At 39.8% G+C, this 19,047-nt stretch overlaps 1 protein-coding gene across 3 annotated transcripts in view; it reads left to right on the forward strand.

The window, feature by feature from the left end:
• Positions 1–19,047, forward strand: part of agfg2 (ArfGAP with FG repeats 2) — a 46,059-nt gene that overhangs the window by 17,508 nt on the left and 9,504 nt on the right. For 2 of the 3 annotated variants that reach the window (XM_060920701.1, XM_060920638.1), the window contains 9 exons: positions 1,452–1,567; positions 1,676–1,805; positions 9,329–9,449; positions 9,783–9,887; positions 9,998–10,030; positions 11,403–11,591; positions 14,531–14,615; positions 14,752–14,798; positions 18,942–19,025. In XM_060920701.1, coding sequence (XP_060776684.1) covers positions 1,452–1,567; positions 1,676–1,805; positions 9,329–9,449; positions 9,783–9,887; positions 9,998–10,030; positions 11,403–11,591; positions 14,531–14,615; positions 14,752–14,798; positions 18,942–19,025 — 910 coding nt within the window. The remainder of the gene's footprint in view (positions 1–1,451; positions 1,568–1,675; positions 1,806–9,328; positions 9,450–9,782; positions 9,888–9,997; positions 10,031–11,402; positions 11,592–14,530; positions 14,616–14,751; positions 14,799–18,941; positions 19,026–19,047) is intronic. The other variant, XM_060920754.1, reaches the window with a different exon arrangement.

Genomic DNA, 19,047 nt, shown 5'->3' on the forward strand with positions numbered 1-19,047 from the left:
GAGATCTTGCGTGGAGCCCCAGATCGAGGGAGATTATCAGTGGTCTTGTATGTCTTCCATTTTCTAATAATTGCTCCCACAGTTGATTTCTTCACACCAAGCTGCTTACCTATTGCAGAGTCAGTCTTCCCAGCCTGGTGCAGGTCTACAATTTTGTATCTGGTGTCCTTTGACAGCTCTTTGGTCTTGGCCATAGTGGAGTTTGGAGTGTGACTGTTTGAGGTTGTGGACAGGTGTCTTTTATACTGATAACGAGTTCAAACAGGTGCCATTAATACAGGTAACGAGTGGAGGACAGAGGAGCCTCTTAAAGAAGAAGTTACAGGTCTGTGAGAGCCAGAAATCTTGCTTGTTTGTAGGTGACCAAATACTTATTTTACCGAGGAAATTACCAATTAATTCATTAAAAATCCTACAGTGTGATTTCCTGGATTCTTTCCCCCCATTCTGTCTCTCATAGTTGAGGTATACCTATGATGAAAATTACAGGCCTCTCTCATCTTTTTAAGTGGGAGAACTTGCACAATTGGTGGCTGACTAAATACTTTTTTGCCCCACTGTGTGTGTGTGTATATATAATATATATATAAAATTCCATCTGGATTGGCAATGTCAAGTGCTTTCATCCAATACATAAATCTGCACTTTGAACTCTGCTTTAATGGTGCACAGCATTCTCTGGTCTCACTATGAAACCTGCTGTTCATACATTATGCATGAGAAAAATCCACACGACTAGAATATGTTGTATAAATTACATGCAGGGTGCACATGGTTTGTGACTAGACTGGCCATAGTAGTGAGTGTAAAAAGAGTTTATTTCATCCTGCTTAGCAGTTAGACTGGACATGTGGGATGGCATAAAGTGTGTTTGAGGAATGTGGCAGTTATGTGCTCTGTGTGTGTGGTCAGGAGGGTGCAAGCTCTAGGTCATGTGAAGTTAATCCAGCCTGTTTAGTGCAGAAATATTGAGTAGGGATACAAGGGGAAATGTGTGAGGTATTTGTGAAGGCACTCAAATTCTTCAGTGTTCACACTACATGCACTTGTACCCATTTACTGATACACACATACACTGCATGTAATACCACTAAAAGCCTCTCACTCATTACTGCACTAGTCCCTTGTGAATATGTGAATGATTTATTGGTGGGAGCTCTTTTTGCTATAGTACTTCTGAAATGCAGGTTTCAAATCTCTGAGTCATTCCATCTCCTTCTCCTGCATAAAGGACTGGTGAGTGTAGCAGATATGTGTGGCAGATATGATTACAAATGACAAAATGATTATATGGCTTTGATGTTCCTATTGGATAGATCATAGTGGATGTGTGTATGAAACTCAATATTTACAAAGAAGTGTATTATTTACTGCACCATTTACTATACGCCATGATTATATGAGTTGAATGGCCATCTAAAGACACACTATTCTGGTTTGTGGGAATGCAGGTTGGGAAAAGGATGTGGCTTTGTACATTCGACCCAAAGACTGATGGCTCTTTTGACACACGTGACTCACAGAAGTTTAAAGAATTTCTTCAGGATAAGTATGAAAGGAAGAAATGGTGAGTCTGGTCAAGTTTAATGTTAAAGTTGTATTATGTCTCAGATTTCAACTATGAGTCAATTCTTCACCATCTGGAAGTCCTTATAGAGCATATCTTAATTTTTAGGCACTTCTCTAAGAGTAAAGGCAGGAGGGATGTCGAGCCTCTGTGGAGTACGGGGGTTCAAGCTCCTGCTCAGACCCAACCTCCTTCTGGACACCCGCTGAACCCTGCAGCCCGGCCTTCACGTGCTCTGGTGAGAGAGATAGACAAAGAAAGAACTTGAGATAATCATTCAAAGGGAAAGTAAAAAAAAAAACCAGATTGAAATAAGAAAATATATGACTGTGCAAAAGTCATAGGCGCATGTAAATAAATTTGACAAGACCTTCAAAAAAACAAAATACACTCCTATATACATAGACATTCTAGAAATAGCCATATACAATCAAGAAACCTAAAGCAAATCAATATTTAATGCGACTTCCTTTTGCGTTTAAAACTGCATCAGTTTACTTGGGTACACTATTGTGCAGCTTTATAAGAAAACAACCTGGTGAGGTTTTCCTGAATCTTGGAGAACATGCCACACGTCTTCTGTCAACTTCAGCTGTTCTACTTGCTTTTCTGTCTCTGGGTAATACCAGACAGCCTTCATCATGTTTTTATTTGAAAAGTGGTCTGTTCCTTGAAGGGACACTCTGACCAAAATTAAGAAAGTGTATATCCTGTATAAAATGTATAAACATTAAACATCCTGTGTGTGTGTGTGTGTATATATATATATATATATATATATATATATATATATATATATATATATATATATATATATATATATATATATATACACAGTGCTCAGCGTAAATGAGTACACCCCCTTTGAAAAGTAATATTTTAAACAATATCTCAATGAATACAAACAATTTCCAAAATGTTGACAAGACAAAGTTTAATATAACATCTGTTTAACTTATAACGAGAAAAAGTAAGGTTAATAATATAACTTAGATTACACATTTTTCAGTTTTACTCAAATTAGGGTGGTGCAAAAATGAGTACACCGCACAACAAAAACTACTACATCTAGTACTTTGTATGGCCTCCATGATTTTTAATGACAGCACCAAGTCTTCTAGGCATGGAATGAACAAGTTGGCGACATTCTGCAACATCAATCTTTTTCCATTCTTCAACAATGACCTCTTTTAGTGACTGGATGCTGGATGGAGAGTGATGCTCAACTTGTCTCTTCAGAATTCCCCATAAGTGTTCGATTGGGTTCAGATCAGGAGACGTACTTGGCCACTGAATCACTTTCACCCTGTTCTTCTTCAGAAATCCAACAGTGGCCTTAGATGTGTGTTTAGTCATGTTGGAAAAGTGCATGACGACCAAGGGCATGGAGTGATGGTAGCATCTTCTCCTTCAGTATGGAGCAATACATCTGTGAATTCATGATGCCATCAGTGAAATGCAGCTCCCCGACACCAGCAGCACTCATGCAGCACTCATGCAGCCCCACATAAGGACACTGCCACCACCATGTTTCACTGTAGGCACCATGCATTTCTCTTTGTATTCCTCACCTTTGTGACGCCATACAGTTTTGAAGCCATCAGTTCCAAAAACATTTATCTTGGCCCCATCACTCCAGAGTGTAGAGTCCCAGTAGTCTTCATCTTTGTCAGCATGGGCCCTGGCAAACTCTAGGCGGGCTTTTTTGTGCCTGGGCTTTAGGAGAGGCTTCTTTCGTGGACGGCATCCATGCATGCCATTCCTCTGCAGTGTACGCCGTATTGTGTCACGGGAAATAGTAACCCCAGTTTGGCTTTCTACTTCTTTAGATAACTGCAGTGAACTTGCATGCCGATTTTCTTTAACCCTTCTCATCAGAAGATGCTCCTGTCGAGGTGTTAACTTCCGTGGACGACCTGGACGTCTCTGTGAGATGGTTGCAGTTCCATCTTTCTTAAATTTTTGTACCACTTTTGTGACAGTATTCTGACTGATAAGTAAAGCTTTGCTGATCTTCTTGTAGCCATCATCTTTGTGGTGTAAAGAAATTATTTTCTTTGGGGAATTCTGAAGAGACAAGTTGAGCATCACTCTCCATCCAGCATCCAGTCACTAAAAGAGGTCATTGTTGAAGAATGGAAAAAGATTGATGTTGCAAAATGTCGCCAACTTGTTCATTCCATGCCTAGAAGACTTGGTGCTGTCATTAAAAATCATGGAGGCCATACAAAGTACTAGATATAGTAGTTTTTGTTGTGGGGTGTACTCATTTTTGCACCACCCTAATTTGAGTAAAACTGAAAAATGTGTAATCTAAGTTATATTATTAACCTTACTTTTTCCCGTTATAAGTTAAACAGATGTTATATTAAACTTTGTCTGTTCAACATTTTGGAAATTGTTTGTGTTCATTGAGATACTGTTTAAAATGTTTCTTTTCAAAGGGGGTGTACTCATTTATGCTGAGCACTGTATATACACGGTATATATATTTATATATATATATATATATATATATATATATATATATATATATATATATATATATATATATATATATATAATGTATATGTGTGTGTGTGTGTTCAATTCAGAAAATACAGACACTCATATATACCTAGCATTTTTAGTGGTATAGATACTGCTTTAAAGCCAGACGGACTTTCAATTTCATACACTACCGTTCAAAAGTTTGGGGTCACTTTGAAATGTCCTTATTTTTGAAAGAAAAGCACTGTTCTTTTCAATGAAGATCACTTTAAACTAATCAGAAATCCACTCTATACATTGCTAATGTGGTAAATGACTATTCTAGCTGCAAATGTCTGGTTTTTGGTGCAATATCTCCATAGGTGTATAGAGGCCCATTTCCAGCAACTCTCACTCCAGTGTTCTAATGGTACAATGTGTTTGCTCATTGCCTCAGAAGGCTAATGGAGGATTAGAAAACCCTTGTACAATCATGTTAGCACAGCTGAAAACAGTTTAGCTCTTTAGAGAAGCTATAAAACTGACCTTCCTTTGAGCAGATTGAGTTTCTGGAGCATCACATTTGTGGGGTCGATTAAATGCTCAAAATGGCCAGAAAAATGTCTTGACTATATTTTCTATTCATTTTACAACTTATGGTGGGAAATAAAAGTGTGACTTTTCATGGAAAACACAAAATTGTCTGGGTGACCCCAAACTTTTGAAAGGTAGTGTAAAATCGGTGAAATTTAGTTCCCTTTGAAATTTGGTCATTGTGAGATATGCTTATTTCTGTAATATCTCAAAAAAAAAACAGGCCATTATGTGGCTGGGAAGTTATTTATTTTGAGGGGACACTCTAGCAAATAATGTGCATGAAATCGCACGCTTTGTGCAGTCAAGCAGAGAGAGGAAGTCCAGTGTGTGCATGCGCAGGTTTTCATTGACCGTGCACTGATCCAGTTATGTTATTTTGCCGCAAGACGAGGAGCTAATCATAACATTCGCATTGCAAGTTCAGTACTCAAGTTGTGACAGAAAATATGACCTAACCAATGGATCCTACACATCAAATGCTGGTTAATATGTTTCTCCGTATCGTAAATGTTGTAATTCGTGAATAACATGCTGCAATTAGCCTAAATATGTATCTTTTTGAGGCGAACTTGAGCCTGGTCACTCATCTTGTTGAAGTCCGTTTTTCATCGAGTGTATGCTAGCCAATATTCGTTAGTCATAATGAAAGTTTATGTATTGATTTCACAATGTAAATATTATTCCTGTGCATTGGATAGTTTACATAGAAGGTCCTTTTTTTTAATCATTGCGATGGTGAAGACCGCTGAGCGAAAATGTGTGTAATTAGACTATATACCTACAGTGGTGCTTGAAAGTTTGTGAACCCTTTAGAATGTTCTATATTTCTGCATAAATATGACCTAAAACATCATCAGATTTTCACACAAGTCCTAGAAGTAGATAAAGAGAACCCAGTTAAACAAATGAGACAAAAATATTATACTTGGTCATTTATTTATTGAGGAAAATGATCCAATATTACATATCTGTGAGTGGCAAAAGTATGTGAACCTTTGCTTTCAGTATCTGGTGTAGTTCAGTATCTTGTGCAGCAATAACTGCAACGAAACATTTCCGGTAACTGTTGATCAGTCCTGCACACCGGCTTGGAGGAATTTTAGCCCATTCCTCCGTACAGAACAGCTTCAACTCTGGGATGTTGGTGGGTTTCCTCACATGAACTACTTGCCTCAGGTCCTTCCATTTCGATTGGATTAAGGTCAGGACTTTGACTTGGCCATTCCAAACATTAACTTTATTCTTCTTTAACCATTCTTTGGTAGAACGACTTGTGTGCTTAAGGTCGTTGTCTTGCTGCATGACAACCTTTTGTTGAGCAAGACAGTATATGTTTCTTTTTCATTGTGGCAGCGGCGTGGCCAAGCGCCGGTTTGTGAATGGAGTGCGAGGCCGGTGTTGTGTGTGTGTGTGTGTGCAGTGAGAGGATCTCTTCCCATGGCTGAAATCACACCAGTGCCGTGACACCCAGTTTATTTTGAAACTGCTGAAAAGCGTGTTTTGTGTTAAGTGACAGTTTAAAAAAATAAAAACGAAAGTGACATTGAGCCCGCCCTCCCGTTTCAGTGTCCACTATATCAGGGAAGCCATTACATTCATCTTTTTGACTTTGTGTTTGCTAATGTTTTTGCCAAATGTAGTGATCAGAAGTAATAGTTTTGGGAATACAAACCCTCCACTATCTTTGTAATGCCACTAATAGACTTTCCTAAACTCGACTTTAGTATAACCTCGTGAGTTTCCTGTATAACCCACCTTTTTCAGACATGAGCCTGAGGAGAGAAAAAAAAAATCTCTAAAGTTTGATTAAAGGAGTGAGATATATATATATATATATATATATACACACGATTGCTGATATTTATTAGTTTGGTCCTGCGTTTCCTTTCCTTCGCAATACAGGGTCTTTTCTTCTCACTTTCCATTACTGTAGCTGGTCTTCCATGTTTCATGCACACACTCATGTGCTCCATTGTTCTCTCAGGTTACAAATTTGTATCCCACAGTGAGTTGCGAACGGGGAAATCCCACTGCATCATGCATGATATACGTAGTATCTTGGTTTAGGTCATGGTGAGGCAAGAAAAAAAATGGCGGCGAATTTAGGGCCACGGGGCTCTAAATTCATTAATTGTTCTTTTATGAAAAAAAAAGTAATAAAATTTGAAGTCTGTGATTCGAATTCAGTAGCTTTTGGTCCACTAAAAAAAAAAAATAATTGGGTGCCAGGAAAAATTCTTTTTATAGCCTAAATTTAAAAAATCTGAAAGGCAGTCTACCTTTAATCTTTGGAAACAAAAAGTGATTTCTAACCTGGTTAGAAAGAGATGTGTTTCTCATATCAAATGATCTACTTGGTTAAACTCTGACCGAAGTATCTGTGGACAATTTTCTTCAGGTTGACATTAGCTAAATGTTGTCCACTTATTATTATGGAATAGTACTAAAAGACTAAGTGTTATGTGGCTAAGATGTAACTCTAGAACACCCTTATGTCTTGGTGTCCTGTTAGTGGCTAATGACGCTAAGTGGTGGTCTAGCCTGCAACTACCGGCCATACACTATATGACCAAAAGTATGTGGACACCCTGCCAATCACACCCATATGTGCTTATTGAAAATCCCATTATGTTATAATAACCTCCATTGTTCTAGGAAGACTTTCCACTAGATTTTGGAGCATGGCTGTGGGGATTTGTGCTCCTTCAGCCACAAGAGTGTTAGTGAGGTTGGGCACTGATATGTTGGGAGAGGAGGCCTGGTATACATTCCAGTTCATCCCAAAGGTGTTCAGTGAGGTTGAAGTTGGGGCTGTGTGCAGGACTCTTGAGTTCTTCCACACCAACCTTGGCAAACCATGGCTGCATCCGAATACTCAGTATGTACTAATGGTGGTTAAGTACCTACTACCCAACTGTAACTGTAGTACTTTCTATGAGTATGCGAGCTAGTAGTAAGGACACATTTCATACATACTCCGCCACCGTCTTACCTGTCCTTTGACTTGCATGTTCACAGAACATCTCTATGGATCTACTATGGATGTAGTAGATCATAAGCGTACCATTCGACTACTATGAAATGCCTACTGGGTATTCGGACACCCTACATGCTACTTTTTGCGTACTAATCATTAGAAAGCATGCATATGGTTGCAGCTCATGTCTTCATGGATCTCACTTTGTGCACAGGGGCATTGTCATTGCTGAAACAGATTTGGGCCCCTTAGTTACAGTGAAGGGAAATAGTAATACTACAGCATACAAAAACATTCAAAAAAAATTGTGCGCTTCAAACTTTGTGGCAAAAGTTTGGGGAAGATCCACATATGGATGTGATCAGACGTATACATACATTTGGCTATAGAGTGTATATACATATACAGACTCATAGAAACTCTGAGTGTTTATAGTAGAGAGAAATTGATGTCAGCATCCAAGTCTCTTGATGCTTACAGCTTTGTTATTTGTGGACAACATCCGGGATGATGTTGTACTGAAAGTGGAGGTACGAGCTGAATAAAGTAAGTAACAGCACAGTTTATGTAGAGCTGCATGGGTTTGTTAAACCAATATAAAATAGACATGTTCGTTAACTAGCAAGCTACGCATGTTAAATTATTAAATGAAATGGGTACAAAGATGGAGCAATGTGGACTCCAAATTACCTGTAAAAACAGCAATCTTCTATTGATTTGGAAATGTGTCTGGATCGATAATATGCACAACACATTTTGTAAAACAAATTTTGGCTCATGTTGAAAAATCACTAAAATCCAGTTATGTTTACAATACAGTATGGTGGAGTTTTGGTTCCCAGAATCAGAGTCATGTGTCTCACTCCAAATTGAGGTCCAACTGAGGTCCAGATTGGTTGATGATGGTCGGGATTCTCATTGCTTTAAATTATGTATTGACTTCTTGCATGCTTAGTATTGTAGTGTTCAGGTGAAAACACGCAAATAGCATAAAATCATGAATTCCAACAGAAGAATTCTAATAGCCTTTATTTATCACATGTACATTCAAGCAGTGAAATTCCACTTCTGCATTTAACCCATCTGAAGCAATGAACACACGCATGCACACACAAGTGAGCAATGAGCGCACAAACATACCCAGAGCAGTGGGCAGCTATGCTACAGCACCTGGTGAGCAGTTGGGGGTTAGGTGCCTTGCTCAAGGGCACTTCAGCCATGATACAGAGGGAGGGGGAAAGTGCTGTTCTTTCACTCCACTCTCCTCACATTTTTCCTGTCGGTCCCGGGAATCGAACTGGTGACCCTTTGGGCTACTTCTCTGACCTTCAGGCCATGGCTGCCCTTATTAATGTACAAATCTGATAAGCCATGAACAATAAGCAATACAGTCACATGCAACAGAAAATGCCATACCACGATAAATAATATATTAATTTCTAGTTTTATGTCTGAATTTACCTTTTATATATGTTACTTCTTAAACATTTCACATTTAATTTTTGGAACGTTTGGAAGTTTACTCTTTTCATGTGATACTAAAGACAATATTATTTGAAAAAAAAATTATATGCAAAATCAGGATGGCTAAGATTTTTGTGCAGTACCGTATGTACTCCTGTAGTGGGGGAAATGTGAATATTATGTATAATAAACAAAGAACAACAAAGTATGTTTTTATTAATGTACAAATCTGAAAGGTGTGTGTGTTTTGGCAGTCCCAGGCTCAGTTGCCATCATGGGATCGAGTTCCAACTGTGTCGCCAGCTGATGTTCGTACAGAGGTTTTCACAGCTCGACCCACTCGATCTCAGAGCTTCAGAGACCACGCTATTAAAGGCATTGTTCATGACTCTCATCTCCTTTCCTTTCATCTCTTCTCATATATTATTCTCTCTTTTCCACTCCCCTTGTCACATTTTCCCATGTCTCCTCACCCTACATATCATTTACTCTCCTCTTTTCTTGTTTCTTGCCCTCTCATTTCTTCTATTCTTATATCTTCTCCTCTTTTTTTCTTTTTTTCTCTCTTCTCTTGTGCTCTATTCTTTTCATGCACTTCACATCCCTTTTCTTTCTATCTTGTTCTGTCTCTTTGCTCTGCAAACACTTCACTGTAGTGATTCATCCTATATCATTTATCAACTGACAGCTCCCTCTCCTTTCTCTCAGATTCCTTGTTAAGTGGGATGGAGAGGCAGAGACCAGGAACAATTTCTCCAGGAATGGGACCCCAGAGTCGCCTTCCCTCTTTCCCGGCCCTTCCACGCCCTTCAGGTGCACACGTTTGTGCACACAGATACAAATGCACATAACCATGCACAGACATCCAGAATTTTTTTTTTTTGGTATACTATTTCTAAGTTTTGTCTATTTCAACCTTTCAGCAAGTAGCACTTTCAAAAACAGCTTCACACTAGGTAAGCTGCTGAGCTTTGATAGCATGTCTGCATGTGCATGCACCACTATAACAGTTATCTGCCTCCTGACCACTAAGAGCTGATTGGGCGCGTTATCACAGGAAGAACTCTGTGTGTGCATGTTATTTATACGTTGTGTTCCCTGCATGTTCCCAAAGCTTATTTTTAAAAAGGTTTAGCCTTTTTCCTCAGTCGGATGTTCTTCTAGATTATCACACTGAGTCACGCAGTGTTCTGTTTGTGCTGAAATGTAGCATGTTCATCTCATAGAGACCGAAATAGTCTGTGAAGTGTTAGTGATATGTGAATCAAATTCTAAATGCCAATGGTGGCCTTGTCAGCTATGGTACAGTATGCTGTTGAGTTTGGCTTTGCACAACCTCCACCCTCGGGCTTCAAAGCAGCACCAACAGGTCAAGGACAGACACTCTGTTCTCTGGCAAAAAATAGAAAAATACTTTAAAGCTTAGATATATTTAGGATGTTGCCTATACTGGCACATTCTGCATGTCACTGATGTGTTCGCACCTTGTGTTTTGAAGGAGGAAAATGTTCCATACCGTATGATGCTGGTCTGAATTGTATAGATTTGAAGGAATGTTATGATTAAGAACCTTGATGCTGCTATATTCATCATGGGCTGATGCGTTGTTCTGGTGCGCTTACATTCAAATATGAGAATTGTGGCTGTGAAGATGGCATTACTTTTATATATAATTAGTCTGACTAATTAATGAAGTTTTAAGGCTCTATTTGTGTGCAGGTGCAGGCATAACTCATTCCTATAACGCTGTTATATTGCTTATTTAATTGGGTGTCAGCCAATTTTTCTCTTGCTCTTACAGTTGCTATTTTTGTGGCCAGAAATGAGTCATAGTTGCCATTTTTTTTATGCACAAAATCTCATACATTTAACAAAATCTATAGAATCTCTAAAAGAGTTGATTAAATACCTGACTCGCCAGATTTACTTCTATAACAGAGAAGAGCAATTGGTCAATACAAATATTATATCCCAGAGTTCCAACACACTCAGCTTTTAAAGAAAATGGAATAAGCTGATTTGATTTGTTATCACAGGAGCATGCCTAACCATACCTTTCGATATGGTAGTAATTCAAACTCGACTGTATTTACAGTTAACAAATGGCTATACCATGAAAATATGTACCAGTGAGGTGATCTTATTTCCCTGCTTGCATTATTATGATGGAAATAATGCCCTTAGGATTTGGTTAACTGGCATACACAGTTAAATAAATAAGGAGTTAGCAGTTGAATCAGGTGTATTAAAACAGGGATATTATGTCACTGTGTAGTGTACTTGGTTCATGAGGACTGGATCTGAGACCCACTGCTGTGACTATTGTAGGTCGCATGGTATCCTCAGGAGGCGGAGCACCATTTAGGACTGTCCCTAAATCTCTAAGTTTGGACTTTGGAGGTCTTGGTTCTACCCCTAGTGCACTAAGCCCTCAGGCTCCGCCACTTGTCTCTCAGGACAGGTATGCCGCTGTGTCTCAACTTGACAAGGCCTTTTCTGACAACACTCCCACCACAGGTAAAGTTGTCTTACATGTATGTTTATTGTGTGTATTTTTATGAGATAGATAAATTCTTAGATAATCATGTTTTATTTTCATTTAATTTTATTTAAAATGTGCATTCTGTTACTTATAGACCCCTTCGCATGTTTGTAAACAAACTGACTGTTGCCAGGATGCGCGCGCAGCCTGGACCCAGAAACAATGGCGCTGCCCACAGACCGGCATTATGAGCTGTCGGATTATGCAAAACAATTGTCGTTACAAGATCGAGAATGCTACATAAATAAGTTAACTCTAACAAGTGGACATCGCCTACCGGATCCGCATTTAATTAAAGAGTGGACGGACGATGTTAGTAAGTTCCCTGGTATACAATGGCCAGATATATACTCGTACCTTATTGACAAGACTTCAGTGTACACCCACGAAAAACTTCGTGCCTACAAGTCTTTAGACGCATATGATTATGTTATGTGCGGGCATGTACAACTTGATTAACAATGGGACATTCATATTCATTTTGTTTTAATCAAATTATGCCAGTGATGTGATGGCAATGTGGCTTTAGCTACAACAGCAAATACCAACACTAAACAGCAATTTGCAGGAGGTGATGGCATGAAAGGAATGATAGTGTAAAGAGTGCAGCTAAGAGAAATCAGAGCTGCGTAAAAAGCGAGAGGCAGAGACCAGAAATGAAACTGAACGGGGCGGGAGCTAGGTTAGAGCAGTCAACGCAAGTTGGCATTTAGAGTGAGGGCACACAATTTTACCTTTCCATCCTTGCTTTAAAATTGTGATTTTCAGCATACACAAATAATGATGGCACAAAATCTGGACTGCTCGAGTCAAGCGAGACCTCTCCTACAAACAAAATTTCATGCAAAGCTAAGTTAACATGCTAAATATTCTTTACATTGTGTAACTATGACCCAGCTAATCAGACAAACGTTACCAAAGTATTTTGCTACATCAATAAACGAAGACTAGAAAGAATAAAAAAGAAAGATTTAATAAATAGCCTGATCTTACCTGTGATGAAGTGGGCGCTGCAAACCCGCGCATTTTTGATAGTGCTTTCATCCCAGTCTACACGTTTAATGGCTTGTAGTCATAGACGTCGGCGATTTTTTTTTTTTTTTGGAATGGGTGAGATCCTGCTGGAATTCTGAACATTTTAACCCCATCACTGCTACGATTCTGACACCCGAAAACACAACAACTAGGCATTTCTGAGTCTTTTTTGGGTCCAGGCTGCGCGTGCAATTTCCGCTTACGTATGAATGACGTTTATTGCGAAGGGGTCTATATGATGATTGAGAAAGAAGTGAAAGGGATCTGAAAATGTCAGTGAATGCTTTAGGCGAACATCAGGTCTTGTTCTGCCAATCTGTTTTAGAGAACACAGGAAAGATTTTACACTAGGGCACTCACTTCAAATGCTGGATTCTTCAAATGCTGTTGTTTGTGTCATATTAAAAAGAAGACCACGGGCTTTAGAAGAAAAGGTTTTGTAACAATATAGTGATATGCTTAAAATGTTAAGTATGCTTAATAGGTTTAGATATTTGCATGTTTAGATTATTTCAAGGTGGCACGGTGGTGCAAGTGGTTAGCACTGTCGCCTCACAGCAAGAAGATTCTGGATTCAAGCCCAGTGGCCGATGAGGGCCTTTCTGTGCGGAGCTTGTATGTTGTCTGCGTGGGTTTCCTCCGGGTGCTCTGGTTTCTCCCACAGTCCAAAGACATACTGGCTACTCTAAATTGTCCGTAGGTGTGTGTGTGTGTGTGTGTGAATGATTGAGAGGAGAAAACCTCTATAATAATCCAGTAGAAGACAACATGAAACCACTAGCATAATGTTCCCTAGACACTTTGAAGGCTGAAGCCGTCAGAGCGGCCACGTCACCGTAGCGATATGCCAAAATGGATGGAGGTTATTTTAAAAACAGATCAGAAACAACCTTTAAAGCTAAATGGCCTTTTGATTTCATAAAATTGGTGAAATTTAGTTCTCTCTGAAATTTGGTCATTGTGATATATGTTTATTTCTGTAATATCTCACAAAGTATCAGGCCATTCTGTGGCTGGGAAGTTATTTAATTTGAGGGGATTCCCGAGCAACTAATGTGCATGAAATCGCTTGCTTCGCACAATCAAGCAGACAGAGGAAGTCTGTGGGCACATGCGCAGGCTTACCTTCTTTTTCTTCTTCTTTTGGGTTTTACAGTAGCTGGCATCCAGTATTGCATTACTGCCATCTACAGGTTTACCTTTGACTGTGCACTGACAGTTACATCATTCTGTCGCTAAACGAACAGCTGATCACACCGAGGCGCTCGCTGACTGCCGATATTTATTAGTTTGGTCCTGCGTTTCCTTTCCTTTGCAGCATAACATCTTTTCTTCTTGCTTTCCGTTACTGTAGTCGGTCTTTGACATTTCATTCACACACTCACGTCCTCCATTTTTCTTTCCTGTTTCAAATTTGTTTCCTACAATGCCTTTAAGCCCACCATGTGATGCATGACGTAGTATCTTGAGTTGGGTCATGGTGAAGCAGGAAAAACTAGCAGAGAATTTAGGGCCACATGGCCCTAAATTCATTAATTGTTCTATTCGAAAAAAATCGAATAAAATTGGAAATCTGTGATTTCAAATTCAGTAGCTTTCAGTCCACTAAAGAAAAATAATTGGGTGTCAGGGAAAATTCTTTTTATGACCTAAACTTGAATCTGAAAGGCAGTCTAGCTTTAAGGATGAGCTTTGATGCTGATTGTTGCAAGGGGGTTAAAAATACTGTACCTCATCTCGGTCTCTGTAAACCATCTTGAGATACATGTCAGTGTACAGTTTTAATGTTTAAGCGGAGGTGGAGTGGCAAGGCAAAGCTTGTAGGGAGGATTTTTGAGACTGGGCCATATGATTACTCAACACCGATGTGTCTTTGTAGTTGTTTCTACAGCTCCCTCCAGTGGCCCTCCTCAATACAGCACCCTGTTTGGCAACAGACTCTCTTCTAGTTCCACACCTGCAAGGTACATACTTATTGGACTGAATTACTTATTAATCAATTTTTAAAGTGTTAAACAAAACATCCCCTTTTTGTTCTGTGGTTGTGCAATGGATTTTGGTTTTTGCATTTGAATCTGATGACAAGTTTTTCTTTTCAAGCTCTCCAGGTGTGCCAGAGGTCACTTCAGCCTCTCAGACATTTGCAAGTGAGTGAATTATTTAGCAGTGTGTGTATTTATCCCCTTTGAATTTTTCCACATTTTGGCCTTGTGGTTGCTTCTCTCATAAATGCTGCCTTTATCTTGTTGCTTTTTTCTTTTCTTTTCTTTTTTTTTGGACAGTCTCCTCTTGGCTTGATTGTGCCAGATTTGTTCCATTTTTTGAATTATGGGTTCAAAAAAATAAAAAATAAATAAATAAATAAATAAATAAATAAATATATATATATATATATATATATATATATATATATATATATATATATATATATATATGGGTGGCACGGTGGTGTAGTGGTTAGCGCTGTCGCCTCACAGCAAGAAGGTCCGGGTTCGAGCCCTGTGGCTGGCGAGGGCCTTTCTGTGTGGAGTTTGCATGTTCTCCCCGTGTCCGCGTGGGTTTCCTCCGGGTGCTCCGGTTTCCCCCACAGTCCAAAGACATGCAGGTTAGGTTAACTGGTGACTCTAAATTGACCGTAGGTGTGAATGTGAGTGTGAATGGTTGTCTGTGTCTATGTGTCAGCCCTGTGATGACCTGGCGACTTGTCCAGGGTGTACCCCGCCTTTCGCCCGTAGTCAGCTGGGATAGGCTTCAGCTTGCCTGCGACCCTGTAGAAGGATAAAGCGGTTAGAGATAATGAGATGAGATATATAATTTTTTTTTTTTTTAACCCTGATTGATACTTTTCTAGAGCTTTGTCCCAGAATTGCTTTGATAGATGTTTGGTCTTCATGATATTGGTTGTTTAGGTTAGCCTGGCAAGCCAGACTAAATGTGAATATTTAGTCTGGCCTCGCTCGTAGACATTTCCGAAGGGTGGGGGTGGAATAACCCGCTGTCTTTCAAACTGTCTCTGTGCAATGACCAATCAGCGCAACAGTGACTGTGACGTAGTCAGAGCGACAGAAAGCAGTGGGGGAGGCCTTGAAATAAATAATTTTTCAAAATGCGTATTAATGAATAAACAGGTTCTAGATATTAAGAAGTTTGGAAATAATGACCACAAGTTTGGAGTCTGTACCACATACTTAACATACACTCCTATTTTTTTCAAGTGTTTTTCAAGGGTTTGCTTAAACTGTTTTTGAGAGTTTTTATTTAGTGGTGTTTGGTGAAATAATTTCCCTTAAATTTAAAATAACGGGAAAATAAGAAACAATCAAAAAGTAATGTTTCAAAGCTGTTTATTAATTCTTCATACTGCACAAACTAGCCCATCCTTTTGGCTACGAGCGGAGCCAGCTGGTAGATCAGACTTTTGCCATAGCCGGTCGGCAAAACAGCGAAAACGTCCTTCTTGAAAAGGAATGAGCGGAGAGCCTCTTCCTGCTCATGTTTCAACGAAAACTCCAAGTCTAATTCTTCTAAAACTGATTCCAAAGCGGAGTCAAACGTGCGCTGTTCACTAGCCGTAGCCATCTTTCCTGTTGTGCTTTCTCCAGCGTCGCGCAGCTTTGTCGTCACTCCTGCAAAAGCCCGCCCAAAGAATCCAAACAAAAACCTTGCGTTGTGATTGGCGGGCACGATTTGATGCCCGGGGTGTTTTGTTGATATGGTGCGAGGCTAGACCCACTCGTAGGCAAAAATATTTTTGGCCGCTAGGCGGGTGGGTCTAGTTTACTAGGCTATGTTTAGGTATGTGTGTTAACAAACTCTGGAGTCTTCCAGGAACAGGTGTGTTTATATTGAGGTCACGTGACACTTTAATTGCACAAAGGTCGACACCAATCAAATAATTCTGTGACCTCTGGTTGCACCAGAACTCATTTAATGTTTTTAAGCAATTTGGATGAATGATTTTTATTTGTGAAAATTTTAGCAAAAGGTATTGATTCCCCACATACACAAGTGGAGTGACTAATTATGCATATGTATATACACACACACAGTGCTCTCCACTATTATTGGCACCCCGTGTAAAGATCAGTAAAAAGGGGTAGAAAAAAATCCATTTTTTGGTGAAGTCGCTTCATCTCACACTGAAAAAAATGAAAAAAGTCCAACCTTTAATTGAAATAAATTTATTCAGAGAAAAACAAATCCCTCATCAAGAAATAATTATTTTCAACAAAAACACGTGCCACTATTATTGGCTTCCCTGTATTTAATACTTTGCACAGCCTCCCTTTGCCAGTAAAACAGCACTGAGTCTCCTATAACATTTTATAAGGTAGGAGATACAGGGCAGGGCATCTGAGACCGTTCCTCTTTACACAGTCTCTCCAGATCACCCAGGGTCTTCGGCCCTCTCTTGTGCGCTCTCCTCTTCAGCTCACCCCACAGGTTTTCACTGGGGTTCAGGTCAGGGGACTGAGATGGCCAGGGCAGAAGCTTGATTCGGTGATCAGCAAACCCTTTTTGTGTTGATTTGGACATGCGCTTTGGATCATTGTCCTGTTGGAAGATCCAATGACGAACCAGTTTTAGTTTCCTGGCAGAGACAGCCAGATTGTGATTTTAAAATGTCATGGTATTTCATGGAGTCCATGATGTCATGTACCCTCACAAGGTTTCCAGGGCCTTTGGAGGAAAAACAGCATCAAAATGTCACAGAACTCCCACCATATTTTACAGTTGGGATTGAGCTCTTTTCATTATAACCATCTTCATTCTCATCTCATTATCTCTAGCCGCTTTATCCTGTTCTACAGGGTCGCAGGCAAGCTGGAGCCTATCCCAGCTGACTACGGGCGAAAGGCAGGGTACACCCTGGACAAGTCGCCAGGTCATCACAGGGCTGACACATAGACACAGACAATCATTCATACTCACATTCACACCTACGGTCAATTTAGAGTCACCAGTTAACCTAACCTGCATGTCTTTGGACTGTGGGGGAAACCGGAGCACCCGGAGGAAACCCACGCGGACACGGGGAGAACATGCAAACTCCACACAGAAAGGCCCTCACCGGCCACGGGGCTCAAACCCGGACCTTCTTGCTGTGAGGTGACAGCGCTAACCACTACACCACCGTGCCGCCCATTATAACCATCTTTTTACACCAAATCCACCTTGAGTGTTTAAAAAATCCACTTTTGTTTTAAATATCAGACCATAGAACATGATTCCAATCAAAGTTGTAGTAGCAAATCCAGGTGCTAATGTTTGTGGTTAACTGACAGAAAAGGCTTTTTTCTGGCATACCTTCCAAATAATCTGTTGACATGGAGGTGTCGCATGATGGTGGTCTTGGAGACTTGGAAACCCCAAGATTCTACTTTTTCTTGTAATTCACCAACAGCAATCCTTGGGGATATTTTTTTCCTCTCTTACCGTCTACCAAACTGTACTTAGGGGTAAAATAAATCGGGTCCTCTTCTAGGCAAGTTTGTGGCAGTTCCAGTTGGTGTCCAATTTTTTATTATTGCCCTAACAGTAGCAATTAGACATTTTCAGGCAAGTATCTTTTCTTTTTAAATAATCGTTCCCTGACTTATGAAGGTCAACACACTTCTTCCTCATTTGGTTTGTACATACAACTTTGGGAACAATGACACCTTTTTCAGGGAAGACCTTACTTATTTCAGCAAGACAATGCCAAACTGCATTCTGCACATATAACAACTGCATGGCTCCATAGTAAGAGTCCAGGCAAGAAGGGGACAACGTTTCACTGGAATTGAGGTTTATATCTGCATGGGTTTCCTCCCACAGTCTAAAGACATACAGATTAGGTAAAAATACCAGCCACTGAAATTACCCAAGCCAATGCATACTTAGTGCTGGTCCCAAGCTTGGATAGATTGAGGAGGGTTGCGTCAGGAAGGGCATCTGGTGTAAAACCTAAGCCAAATCAAATATGCGGATCCTGAAGCTCCACTGTGGTGACCCTTAATGGGAGCAGCCGAAAGAAACTGTACATAATTAATCTCCTCTATACTGAAATAATTTCTATAAATTGTTTTGTGATGTAGAGTTATACTATGTAGAGACAGTTTTACTTGTGTTTAAAATTTAATAGTGTTTTAGTAATGTAATAATTTTTCCACCTAGGATATTAGCTCCATTTTATGTCAACAGATTATGTAATTAGATCCAATTACAGTTAATTTAAAAGTCTAATTAGTTCGACGACACTGGTTACTGAACACATCTTAACTCATGTGTCCCCCTTTTCTCTTCCACAGATTTCCCAAACCCTTTCTGTTCTTCAGCCAGCAGTTCACAGCCTGCTTTATCCCCCAGTAACCCCTTCAACAGCACAGCCACAGGTGAGCCTCATCCCACTGAGAT

This window comes from Neoarius graeffei, chromosome 1 (genome assembly GCF_027579695.1).
Source record: "Neoarius graeffei isolate fNeoGra1 chromosome 1, fNeoGra1.pri, whole genome shotgun sequence".
Lineage (NCBI taxonomy): Eukaryota > Metazoa > Chordata > Actinopteri > Siluriformes > Ariidae > Neoarius > Neoarius graeffei.